Here is a 13,566-nt window from a genome sequence, read left to right as displayed (position 1 = left end):
CACACACACACACACACACACACACACACACACACACACATACAAACACATACATACACACACAAACACACACACATGCACACATACACACACAAACACGCACACACACACACATACACACGCACACATACACACACACACACACACATACACACATACACACACAAACACACACGCACACATACGCACACACACGCACACATACATACACACACACATACACATACACGCACACACATACACACATATACACACACATACACACACACACACAAATGCACACATACACATACACACAAACGCACACATACACACACACAAATGCACACACACATACACACATTCACAGACATACACACACACACACAAACGCACACACACGCACATACACACATACACACACACACACACACACACACACAAATGTAAAAAAATACCATGTTTGTTTCTGTGAGGAGTGAGTGAATATCAGTTGTGGTGAGATGTCAGACACAGAGTACCCAGCATGCCTTTAAATGACGGCAGATATTCATATATCAGCACAGTAAACAAGACGTGTGAACCTTCTCATTACTGTAATTAGTAACTCCTTGTGTGCTGAATAAAAAGGCCTCGTTCTCCATGTCCTGAGTCTCACCCCATCAGACACCGACGCACAGAGCTGTTTTGACTCAAGGCCACAACAACACCGTACACGTCCTTCCCCTCATCTTCAACGAGAGAGGGAATAAACGACAGAAACGCCACAGCACACGAGTCTCCACAGTCCCACACGGATTAGAACCAGATTAGAGCGCGAGAGAGAGAGCTGCAGGCTGGTCTCACACAGTCCGTGTGCTGGCACAAAAAAGGGGTAAGAATGATTTTCATGATTTCATAAACCTTTTCATAACTTTGCATTGGTTTTTGGATTGTTTTCTGTTTAAAAGTTTGGATATTCCATTATTTGGATACTTTAATGAATATATAAATATATATAAATAAAAAAATATATAGGACAATGTAGAATATACATGTATAATATTATATATATATCAGTAGCGAACCGTGACCTTTAAACCTGGGCCCGCTACCCCCCCCCCTCCCCCCCGAAATTTTTTTTTTCCTTTCTTAATAAACTAAATAAAGAAAAACTGAGACGACAGTACAGCTTTAAAAACGCAATAAACAATAATATCTGTACTAGATAACATCTTAAGCAAAATAAGTTTCCAAACAAAATAAGGTTCACAGCTCCGTGGTTCTCGGAAGCGGAATATGTAAACAACGCGCACGAGGACGTCAAAGGGATGAATCGAAACTAGCTAGCGATGGTGCTAACGACAGCTAGCGTCGCCACAGCGGGCGGAAATTATCATACAGTTAAGCCCGCCCACTAAGAGAGAAGATATGATTGGTCAATTTTGCTGTCATTTGAAACTGGTATTGCGCTGAATTATAACTGCCAGGCCCTCTGTAAACGAACAGCGGGCATCACAGTCCTGATAGGGGGAGACACAGGCTCACAGGCTTCCACTCAACCCCTCACCTTCCAACACAGATTGAATAGACACGGGTGAATATTTTATTTGCTTATATTTTTGTAATTGTTTAGATGTCGAATGTCAAACTGTAAGTAGATAAAATAAAATTGGATAATTATATATATAATGCTTTAAGAATATTTTAGGCCCTCTGAGAGGGCGTAGAGGGCCCTGACGGTTCCCCACTGATATATATATATATATATATATATATATATATATATATATATATATATATATATATATATATATATATATAGTAGTTACTTCAAATGTTCCCATTCATAAAATCTAACATTTATAGGACAATGTATTGTAACCTTTAAATTACGCATAATTTTCACCGTCATGTCTTTCACCTTTATTCACAGCTTTCCCAGCCGGCTGTACTGACTGCTTGTATTGAGCGGAACAGCGGTAATCGTTTGGCTATTACAGGCTGGTGTACTGGAGTAATAGTGGAGAGTTGAATGTCAGTACCTTCAGAGTCCTTCTGTGCATGACAGCGCGTAATTATACTGCCCTCTCTGGACTGACTGCCTAACTTAAACTGATGTAGTCAAATGCATGTCACGACCGAACACGGTATCGCAGTTCACAGACACACTTGCTAAAAATTATTTTAGTTTTATTTTAAAAGAGAATGATATTAAACCAGTGAGTGAATTTGGTAATAACTCGCATTAACAATTTAAAATAAATGGACATGATGTTTTTGATGAGTCATTATCATCATGGCTGATCATGGATCAATGATAAATTATCAGTGTCCATAATTACTATGAAGTGTTCAGGATTTTCATTAGCACACTATTGATTTGAAATGGTAATATGGGCATAGTGTGTTCTTCCCATTTTATGATCTGATCTTCAGTGTTCTCCATCATCCCTCCATCATCCCTCCATCATCCCTTCATCATCCCTTCATCATCCCTTTACAGTACTGTGGGTTATGGTACCGTGTGAACAGATTGGCTCGAACGAACAACATAAAGTGAAAAAAAGTTTCAGTTTCTTGAGACTTTTCTCCTAAATATTCATGTGGATGCGTACAGGCCAATCAGAGATCATCTCCCTCTCCTGGGACCAGCACAAGTGGCTCTGTAAACATTGCATTACATGACTGGATCTAATGACGTACTCCCTAAGAATCTCTCCTTTCATTTCACGCCTGCTTTCATCCTTTTTCTTTTACAGCTTTTGCCCTATCTTTCTCTCTCTCCCTCTCTGTCTCTCACTCCCTGTCTCCTCTCCCTCTCTCTCTTTTTCTCTCCCTCTCTCTCTCTCTCACTCTCTCTCCCTGTCTCTCTCCCTGTCTCTCTCTCTCTCTCTCCCTCTCTCTGTGTCTCCCTCTCTCCCTATAGCAGCTCTATGGGTGTGCAGTGGCTCACACAAACCCTAGAATCAATGCCACACCATGGTTCATTATTGCAAACGATTTTTGTGATTTTCTTTGCTAGTGTGCTTAAAATATTCCAATTCAATCTTATCTCCATTTTGAGTTTGTGGGATATTGGTCATTTAGTAATGGCCATGGGCAGAATCAAATCTAAAGTAGCTTGGTCAGACAAATAAATTAAGACTATTATTGATTCTAAACCAAACAGCCCTATTATAAATAAAACAACAAAAATACTTGTGAAAAACCTAATAGCTTTGCTTTTATTTATTAATATTTTTCATACTTATCAAATCTCTATATTTTTTCAAACTAATTTCATCTGCATGTGGTTTTCAGTGTAGCTAGAAGCAGAAAACAAAGCAGTGTTCTGCCTCGTCCTGAGTTTGCTAAGCACTGCAGCGATTGGCCGTGTGAGGACAGGTATGTCAGGCCCCGCCCACGGACAGGTGAGCGTGGTGGCAGTAGAGAGACTAGGTGTTTGTTCAAGTGCCCTTGTTTAAGTGTACAGTGCTGGAGGTTATGTGGAGTTACTCCATTAGTCAGGTTCTCACATACGTTACCATAAAGTCACTCCATTACTGTGCACTCGTACAACTAAAATATTACCGTTTGGAGCTTTTCAGCATGTCCACACAGCTGAATCATCTACTCTGTCAGGTCTTGATAGTCTTTGCAGAGGTTTTGAACATGAACACATTTTCCTGCACATTATATAATAAGCTCACATTAATGTCACATGAACATGTCACACCTTTATAATTTGTTAATATGATACCAGAACCTTCTTTCTTCTCTCAGGTTACTGAGGATGTGATCCTGACATCCTGAAGTCTCCTCACAGTGGACCAGCTGAAGACCAGCAGAACCTCACAGCGACCCGTCCTGCAGACCCCCATCATGAGCAACAACACCAGCGCTAACAACGCCAGCGTTCCTGCCACAGACTGCCCTGAAGTTTGGATCCCTATTGAGATCTTCCTGGCCATCGGGGTGGTGAGCCTGGGTGAAAACGTTCTGGTTGTGGTGGCCGTGTTTCGCAATAAGAACCTTCACTCCCCCATGTACTGGTTCATCTGTAGCCTGGCGGCTTTCAACACCATCTCCAGCCTCTCCAAGACCTGCGAGAACATTCTGTTGGTTTTTAGAGACGCGGGGCATCTGAACTCGCGGGGGTCGTCCGAGCTGAAGATCGACTACGTGATGGACACTCTGCTCTGCATGTCCTTCCTGGGTTCGCTCTTCAGCTTCCTAGCCATCGCCGTGGACCGCTACATCACCATCTTCCACGCACTCCGCTACCACACCCTCATGACCAACCACCGCGCGGCGGCCATGTTGCTCGCCGTCTGGGCCGTGTGTGCCGTGAGCGGCGCGCTCATGATCGGGTTCTTCGAAGCCGCGGTGGTGAAGGTCTTCTTCATCGCTGCCTTCCTCACGGCCCTGCTCCTCATCCTCCTGCTGTACGTTCACATGTTCCTGCTGGCCCGGTACCACGCACGCAGGATCGTGTCCCTGCCTGGCAACGCGGCCCGCCACAGGAGGCGGGGCCTCAGGGGGGCGCTCACGCTCACCATCTTGCTTGGCGTGTTTGTGGCCTGCTGGACTCCCTTCTTCCTGCACCTGGTGATTATTATGGTATGTCCGGAGAACCCGTACTGTGAGTGCTACCGGTCTTTATTCCACCTGCACGTGGTGCTACTTATGAGTCATGCGCTCATTGATCCCGCCATTTACGCCTTCCGCAGTGCGGAGCTACGAAGCACCTTCAGAAGAATGATCTTCTGTTCTCCACACACCTCGCCCACAGGAACATGCAGATGTGGAATTTTGGATGTATTGCAAAGATAAATTTATAGATTTATCACATGATGTATCATATCTGCACAATACGTTGACCATTAACTGAAGCAATAATTTCACAGAGCCCTGATTAAAACATTTATTTAGTGACTATGAGTCATTACTACATAGTGACTTTTATAATGTCATAATGTCATAAATTTGAAGTTGATCGTTGATTTATGGAGCGGCAACACAAAACACTTTGAAACAACAACAACATTTATGTTTGTTCACGTAGTAGCACAGAGAGAATACTTACACTGGAGAACTCTGCCTATATAAACTAGTTCAACTGAATTCATACATCCAGAAATTCTACAAAAAAATTCAATTATCTTGATATATGAAGAATGTTTTGGGTTTGTCAGTTAAAATAATGATTATGCATGAGAATAACAGAAGATAAATGGATCTGTCTCTAATATATAATTCCTTGGAATCCAAAAATGCATTTAAATATTTTTTTATATAAATATATAATATTTCATAATATTTTTATTATGATAAAAACTACACAGTGACATATACAGATATATAGTATAGTAATATAACATGGTCAGTCAATGCAGTCCAATTTCAATTTCCTAGACTCCTTTGACACAATGTTACTCTTGTTCACTGCCATCAAACAAGGAAGAAATAATGTCATGGTGTGTTAGGCAACCTGCTCAAGACGCACACACACACACACACACACACACACACACACACACACACACACACACACACACACACACACACACACACACACACACACACACATCATTTTCCCTCTGTGTTAATTCAGCAGTGCTTGTTGTTGGTGTGTAGATGGCAGTCCTGTCCTCTCCCTGCTGACGTCACATTACGTTTCATCCAGTGCATTCAACACTCTGCAGTGCTGCAGATGAGGGAGAAGCTCACATTTAAAACTCACGGGTGAAGAACACGAGCACACGGGTGAAGAACACAAGCACACGGTGAAGAACACGAACACACGGTGAAGAACACGAACACACGGTGAAGAACACGAACACACGGTGAAGAACACGAACACACGGTGAAGAACACGAACACACGGTGAAGAACACGAGCACACGGGTGAAGAACACAAGCACACGGTGAAGAACACGAACACACGGTGAAGAACACGAACACACGGTGAAGAACACGAACTCACGGGTGAAGAACACGAGCACACGGGTGAAGAACACGAACACACGGTGAAGAACACGAACACACGGTGAAGAACACGAGCACACGGGTGAAGAACACGAGCACACGGGTGAAGAACACAAGCACACGGTGAAGAACACGAACACACGGTGAAGAACACGAGCACACGGGTGAAGAACACGAGCACACGGGTGAAGAACACGAGCACACGGTGAAGAACACGAGCACACGGTGAAGAACACGAGCACACGGGTGAAGAACACGAACACACGGTGAAGAACACAAGCTCACGGGTGAAGAACACAAGCACACGGGTGAAGAACACGAACACACGGTGAAGAACACGAGCTCACGGGTGAAGAACACAAGCACACGGGTAAAGAACACGAACACACGGTGAAGAAGCCTTCAGACAGGCAGCTTCTTCATATGCACATAAAGCCCCTTCTGTACACTTCTAGATCAATAAAGAATAGCTTAATTATGTAGTATACCAAACACAGCTTTGTGACAATACACTAGCCATAGGTCACAATATGAATGTGTGGACTCACACCCTTCTAAAGTACCCCCACGTAGTTGATAAAGATGAATGAAACCAGGTTGGAAACACGTGGTCTAGGTCTATATCTGTGGGAGCAGGTTTGACAAACTGAAAAGTCTGTTTAGTGAGTGAAATTTTACAGTGTTGCCATTGCGGAAAGTTGTTTGCTGTTGTAACATGGAAAAAAAACTACTGTGTTGCAGTACTACTTTAACACTGGATTATGCTGAATTAACCCAGTCTTTAACGCTGGATTATGTTGAATTAACCCAGTCTTTAACATTGGATTATGCTGAATTAACCCAGTCTTTAACACTGGCTTATGCTGAATTAACCCAGTCTTTAACACTGGATTATGCTGAATTAACCCAGTCTTTAACCCTGGATTATGCTGAATTAAACCAGTCTTTAACCCTGGATTATACTAAATTAATCCAGTGTTTAACACTGGATATCTAAGCAGCATTTAATCCACCCAGAGATAAATGTGTGGTCATTCTTTCAGCCTGGATTTATTATCTTCTGAAGCCTTAATGGTATAATTTCTTCATACAATTATGTGTAGGGTATCCAGCTCAGTAGAGTTATAAACAAACATCTATAAAGTGCATTCTTCACTGAGACATTAACATCTGTGATATTTATTCAACACTGCCGATGCTGGTGTATGTGTGTTTAGTACATGTTCCCCTGTGCAGTGCTGGGGACAGACTTGGTTTTGAAATCTGCATAATATTTAAATGTTAAATTCCTATTTTATTCATATTCTTATTTTAAATTTAATATGTAGGTTTCAAAGCGTTCATGGGAGGAAAGGACAATTAGCACTAGTTTCATTTTATAAGAGTTTTGTTACTTTTACGACGAGCGATGTATGAACAGCGTTACCTTTTAAAAATAATTGATTTGATTAGTAATGAGTGGATTGTCAGTATTTGCTGGGGAAGAGACAGAAACCTGGTAGGTTGGTGCAGCATATGATCTCCTTGAAGGTCTTCCTCATCTCCGGGCTCCTCAGGGCGTAGATCAGAGGGTCGATCACGGAGTTACACATGATCAGCACCAAGTACATGTTGAAGTGGGACATGAAGCAGATACAGTACATGTTCCTCGGGCAGGAGATCATGACGATGAGGTGGAGGAAGAAGGGCGCCCAGCACACGATGAAGATGCCCAGGAGGATGGAGAGGGTGACGGCGCCCCGCAGGCTGGTGCACTGGTGGGCGGAGGCGCTGTAGCCGGGCAGCGTGGCCATGCGGCGGACGTGGGAGCGGGCCAGCAGGAACATGTGGCTGTAGAGGGACGCCATCAGAAGCAGCATGATGAAGAACATGCCCACCAGACACACCACCACCGGCGTGGTGTGGGAGTACACGATGAAGACGATGCCACAGCCGGTGCAGAAGCTCCAGATGGCGGCGATGATCACGCCCGCCCGCCTCACCGTCATGATGTTGTGGTAGCGCAGCGCGTAGAAGATTGTGACGTAGCGGTCCACGGCGATGGTCAGCAGGCTGCACATGGAGGCCACCACTGAGATGCAGATGAGCGAATCGAAGACGTTGTCCATCTGGCGGATGAAGTGCTCCGTCACCACGAGCCTCTGGTTGACCAGAAGATGGATCACGATGGTCTCCCACGCGTTGGAGACGCTCACCATCATGTCGGCCACCGCCAGGCTGCAGATGAAGAAGTACATGGGCGAGTGAAGATTCTTGTTCTTCACAATGGCGAGGATGACGAGGATATTCTCCAGCAGACTGAGCAGGCCCAGTGTGAGGAAGACCTCCGGGGGGATGTGCACCTGCTCACAGCTCCCAGACATGCTTGTTTTTTTCTTGCTGGACTCCTCAGTGTAGTTGGTCAACGTACGAGAGGCGTTGGGTAGACCAGGCCAGGCTGAAATATTCATGCTGTGTTTGAGTGCTTGCCAATGATGAAGAGTAAAGCCATAAAACGTTGCGCTGTCGACGGTTAGGCTCATTGTACCATGCCCCTGCACATCTGGGTTACAGAAAGAAAGACACATTAAAAGATGACCTGAGTCACTTGTTCCTTCAATCTGCAAAGCACATGAAAGACGGAACAGTCTTGAGATCAGATTTACAGGATCTGCAAATAATTTGAATTTCTCTTTGTCCTTCAGACTCCCAGTAAAAAGTGTTTATTCTGTGCAGCTGTTCACGTGCACTGAATGGCTTCGCTGCATTCGCCATGTGATTTTATTTAATCTCCTTAAAAGTGGTAGAAATAATTTAATGCGTTTTATTTTTTAACTGTTTGTGCTACTCAGTGAAAGCTATAATATAGAAAGCTGCAGGAATTTCCTTGTCTTAATTAATGTCTTTTGGCTTCCAAAACTTACTCATTTTCCAAAGTGCTAATATGCTTCAAAATCATCTGATGTAGGACTTCAATACATTTATTCAGATTTATTATCTGAAGTGCCCTTCAAACGACGAAGGTTGTGTAATGCAGATGATTTCGGTACAATCCACATCAACTGAAAACCTCATAAAAGTGTATCCTCACCCTCCCTCTCATACAGAAACCCAAAACTAGACTTAACATTTCAATTTCTGTTAACGTTTCTATTGACATGTAAAGTTAATATACTGTAAAGTTGAAAAACATCCATTCCCATCTTTAATGACGCAGTGATGGAGGGACCACACCCTTTCCAGTAAAGGTTAAAGGTTAAAGGTTATAGGGGTTAAGCACGTTAACGTTCTTCCCTTTGTTGAATCATCATGACATCTCTGCTCACACACCACTGAACACTTGATCTTTGTTCCTTCTTCTTTACATTCTGACAAATTAATATTGCACATCTATCTCACAATGTATTTGTTTACATAAATCACATTTTCTGAAATACTGCTCTATTGCCCAGGATTGAAGATATTTAAATTAAATTTTGAGTAACATGATCAACCACTGAAGATTCAGTACAAGACATTTTATTAAGAAGAACTGCACTTCTTTCGAAGTGCTACACCCATCATCGTCATCACAGGTCACATCAGGAAGTCTCCTGCTCCAATTACCATGACAACTGTGGAAAGCGTCTATTGATTATTACATCATGTGACTCCACCCTCCTAGCAATGCAAACACTGGCAGAGGAAAGAGTACAGACACAGGTAAACACACAGGTAAACATACAGGTAAACACACAGGGAAATACACAGGTAAACACATAGGTAAATACACAGGTAAACACACAGGTAAACACATAGGTAAATACACAGGTAAACACACAGGTAAATACACAGGTAAACACACAGGCTGCAGGGCCATTGAGTCAGCATGTTGGATCTCAATGACTCTAATTGTGGGTATACTGGTAGTCCTGTATTTTCTCACTGCTGTTAGAGGAGATTTTCATTACAAACACTGGCAGAGGAAAGAGTACAGACACAGGTAAACACACAGGTAAACATACAGGTAAACACACAGGGAATTTCACAGGTAAACACACAGGGAAATACACAGGTAAACACACAGGTAAACATACAGGTAAACACACAGGGAATTACACAGGTAAACACACAGGAAAATACACAGGTAAACACACAGGAAAATACACAGGTAAACACACAGGGTAATGCACAGGTAAACATACAGGTAAATACACAGGTAAACACACAGGTAAACATACAGGTAAACACACAGGTAAATACACAGGTAAACACACAGGTAAACACATAAGGAAATACACAGGTAAATCCACAGGTAAACACATAGGTAAACACACAGGTAAATACACAGGTAAACGCACAGGTAAATGCACAGGTAAACACACAGGTAAATACAAAGGTAAACACACAGGGAAATACACAGGTAAACACACAGGGAAATACACAGGTAAATACACAGGTAAATACACATGGAAACACACAGGTAAACACACAGGTAAATACACAGGTAAACACACAGGGAAATACACAAGTAAACACACAGGTAAACACACCGGTAAACACACATGGAAACACACAGGTAAATATACAGGTAAACACACAGGTAAATACATAGGTAAACACGCAGGTAAACACACAGGTAAACACACAGGTAAACACGCAGGTAAACACGCAGGTAAATACACAGGTAAACACACAGGGAAATACACAGGTAAACGCACAGGTAAACGCACAGGTAAATATACAGGTAAACACACAGGTAAATATACAGGTAAAGACATAGGTAAATACACAGGTAAACACACAGGTAAACACATAGGTAAATACACAGGTAAACACACAGGCTGCAGGGCCAGTGAGTCAGCATGTTGGATCTCTAATGACTCTAATTGTGGGTATACTGGTAGTCCTGTATTTTCTCACTGCTGTTAGAGGAGATTTTCATTACATCTCATGCTGTTCTTTGACAAATAAAGTCTTCAGCGCTCACTATCAGACCAGACCCCCTACAGGAAGGACCACAACAAGGCCTGCGTGTCTTTGGTGGACAGACATGTCTGGTTTGTTCATCTCACATAACCCACATCAACCCACTTATCACTTCTGCTACAGGGAAAAATCTATTATCTGGGTGTTTGGCATGAATATTGGGACGTTTCTATGTTTTTAGTGTAAAGCCATGAAACCATAACACATTTTTTAGAATCTTTGGTAAAATGTACTGAGAGTGAGAAATATAACACAAATTAGACATGGCCAAGGGCTCTCAGGTCAGTGCTATGTCACTGGATTTCACAGTTATCTGGCTAACTGGAAATAATTTGAATGTATTCAGGGCTTCTAGAACAAGAGTAGTGGTGAAGCAGCAGTAACTGTTTCTATGTAAAATACATTTAATATTTCCTTCTGTTTCTATGCAGAAAACATCCAGCTATTTTGTCTTAAGCACATTATACTCATAGATCTAACTTGACTTATAGATCTTGACTTTACCTTCTGGACAGCTGATATTTCAAGAAACAAAACATTTGTGAATGTAAAGAAGAACAAATAAAAGATATCTAAACTATTTGTTTCTACAATTTAAAAACTCAAAAATAGGGGAGTTGTGAAACTGTGAAATGTTTTCCTATCACTTTTGCAGCATTGCTGTCAGAAAAGTCAGAAACATTCACTCTACTAATGACACCTCGCCTGAGGGGGCCCCGGACCTGCGGGGTAGTTAAGGTTAAGAGATTATTTAACTGTTTGGTAGGTGAGGTTCAGGGGTTATTTAGCTATGGAGGTAGAGGCTATTTGAGTGGGGTATAATTAGGGTTGAGGGGTAATTGGCTGTGTGGTGGTGAGGCTGTTCTGGGTGAGGTAGGGTAGGACCCCCAGTGCTCTGTTAAAATGGCCTACAATGACATCACGGAATTTTAGTGTACGAATATTCAGCCATTCATTCCCTACGGAGAAATATCGACTTTGCCGTCACATGAAAACCGGAAGACCAATCTGTCCCAAAAGCACAATCACACAGTCCCCTGTGGGATCTAGGTTTATGGCGAAATTCGTTGTTCTACGAATTGTTCTAAGAACATAAAAAAATAAAAATAAATAAATAAATAACAATAATAATAATAATAATAATAATAATAATAATAATAATAAAAATAAGGGAAATGTTTTAAGTTTACCAACAACAAACACATTATTATTATTGTTGCTGTTGGTAAACCTTCTTTAAAACGTAAAATGTTTAAATGTAACTTTGCATTATTATTTTTTTTCCATTTTAATTGTTAATTTCTTCGTATTTTACATGTTCATGCGAGCGTTGTGTTGTGCTGCAATAGTGTTTCGCCTACAGCTGGAATATTCTAAAGGCATGAATTAGCGGCTGATCCAATACACCAGAACTGAGTCATGAGTTCTGCTGATATATCAGTGTGTGCAGGATGGTGACAGCGTTTTGATCACTGACCCAGTTTAAAATGCATTAAAGACTTTAAAGACGGTAATAAACGGGATGTTTGTTGTTTAAACGTGCTATTAAAACAGTTACTTTTCATGCAACGTGAGTGTTCACGTTTTCTCGCCCAAACGTAGCATTTAGTGGGTTCCAGGTGTTATATCGATCTCTTTTGATATTTTCACAATTAAATACTGAACTGTACCTGAAAGCATAAATGACCTGTTACTCGAATCTAAACCTGCTAGAAGATGTTAGTGTCATCAACGCTTTCTATATGAAAACATTCAAATTAGACGAGGAAGCACTGGGAATGTTGATGGTGCCTGTCTAGTTATCTAGGAGAAGAAAATGCTGACAATGAAATCAAATCTCACCGCGCAGTTGTTGACCGCAAGTTCTTCAGTCATCAAACGCAGAGCGACATCGCGTCGGTACCAGCGCAGCACGGGACAGCGGACAGCGCGCGCAGCCGCACCGAACTCACGCGCGCTCGGAGCGCTGGAATATAGGGGAGCAGCGCGCGCGCTCCTCCTCTCCACCTCCCCACACGCTGCATTGATGACTATTCTATTGTCAGATTCTGCATCTAAACACTTTCCATATTTACATATTTCTCATGTGTCAACATTTCTTGTCATTATGACATTATTACGCGGTGCAGTAAAATATAATTTATATACAATGCATTGGAATACAAGCATGTTCCAAATATATATATATATATATATATATATATATATATATATATATATATATATATATATATATATATATCTCACATACATACATGTACAAAATACATATATTGTATGACCCTTCCAGTGGGTGGCTATAAATCTTTTCATAGTTAAGCCTTCTACCAGGTTTTACTGTTGCTAGATGTGTTCTTCTGAACTGAGAATGAGATCATTCCTGGAATCTGCAGCAGCCCCTCCTCCATCTGAGGGGTCAGAACCGTAAGTGCCCCAAAGGGCCCCGCTGGGACAACCTTGGTGTTAACTCTTCACATTCTCACTAGTTCTACGTTCGGGCCTTGTGTTTTCTTCTCTTACTACTTCTGGACATACACTTCTGTTTCCACAGCTGGTTTTCCTTTGCATCACGTTCCCTATCACGATGTCTGGTGGTTTCACCACGACGTGTTTCATCTGGCGTGTACCTCACTCTTCCCCTCCACATTCTGCTCTACATCTAATCTAGACTGGATGTTTCCAGCTCATAAG

The 13,566-nt window shown here is 42.0% G+C and overlaps 2 protein-coding genes across 2 annotated transcripts; one reads left to right on the top strand and one right to left on the bottom strand.

Moving 5' to 3' along the window:
• The first annotated feature begins 1,505 nt into the window (after positions 1 to 1,505).
• On the top strand, positions 1,506 to 4,773 carry mc2r (melanocortin 2 receptor). Its single transcript, XM_076988363.1, has 3 exons — positions 1,506 to 1,555; positions 1,895 to 1,995; positions 3,724 to 4,773. The coding sequence occupies exon 3, from the start codon at positions 3,823 to 3,825 to the stop codon at positions 4,771 to 4,773; it is 951 nt and encodes a 316-aa protein (XP_076844478.1). The 5' UTR covers positions 1,506 to 1,555; positions 1,895 to 1,995; positions 3,724 to 3,822.
• Positions 4,697 to 12,844, bottom strand: mc5rb (melanocortin 5b receptor). Its single transcript, XM_076988552.1, has 3 exons — positions 12,718 to 12,844; positions 7,424 to 8,470; positions 4,697 to 5,647 (listed from the first exon to the last, which is right to left on the bottom strand). Exons 2-3 carry the CDS (start codon positions 8,448 to 8,450, stop codon positions 5,619 to 5,621), a joined length of 1,056 nt encoding a protein of 351 aa, XP_076844667.1. The 5' UTR covers positions 8,451 to 8,470; positions 12,718 to 12,844; the 3' UTR covers positions 4,697 to 5,618.
• Positions 12,845 to 13,566: the final 722 nt, after the last annotated feature.

This window comes from Brachyhypopomus gauderio, unplaced genomic scaffold, assembly GCF_052324685.1.
Source record: "Brachyhypopomus gauderio isolate BG-103 unplaced genomic scaffold, BGAUD_0.2 sc62, whole genome shotgun sequence".
In the NCBI taxonomy this organism is placed as follows: Eukaryota; Metazoa; Chordata; class Actinopteri; order Gymnotiformes; family Hypopomidae; genus Brachyhypopomus; species Brachyhypopomus gauderio.
The sequence above is the reverse complement of the archived record's forward strand: the minus strand, read 5'-3'. Positions and strand labels throughout refer to the sequence as shown.

Excerpts from the sequence above, each read along its gene's own strand:
- mc2r (XM_076988363.1), top strand. The coding sequence starts at position 3,823 with ATGAGCAACAACACCAGCGCTAACAACGCCAGCGTTCCTGCCACAGAC.
- mc5rb (XM_076988552.1), bottom strand. The coding sequence starts at position 8,450 with ATGAGCCTAACCGTCGACAGCGCAACGTTTTATGGCTTTACTCTTCAT. Across the intron at positions 5,648-7,423 it reads ATGCTGCACCAACCTACCAG|CACTGCAGAGTGTTGAATGC; the intron begins GTTTCTGTCTCT and ends CCTCATCTGCAG.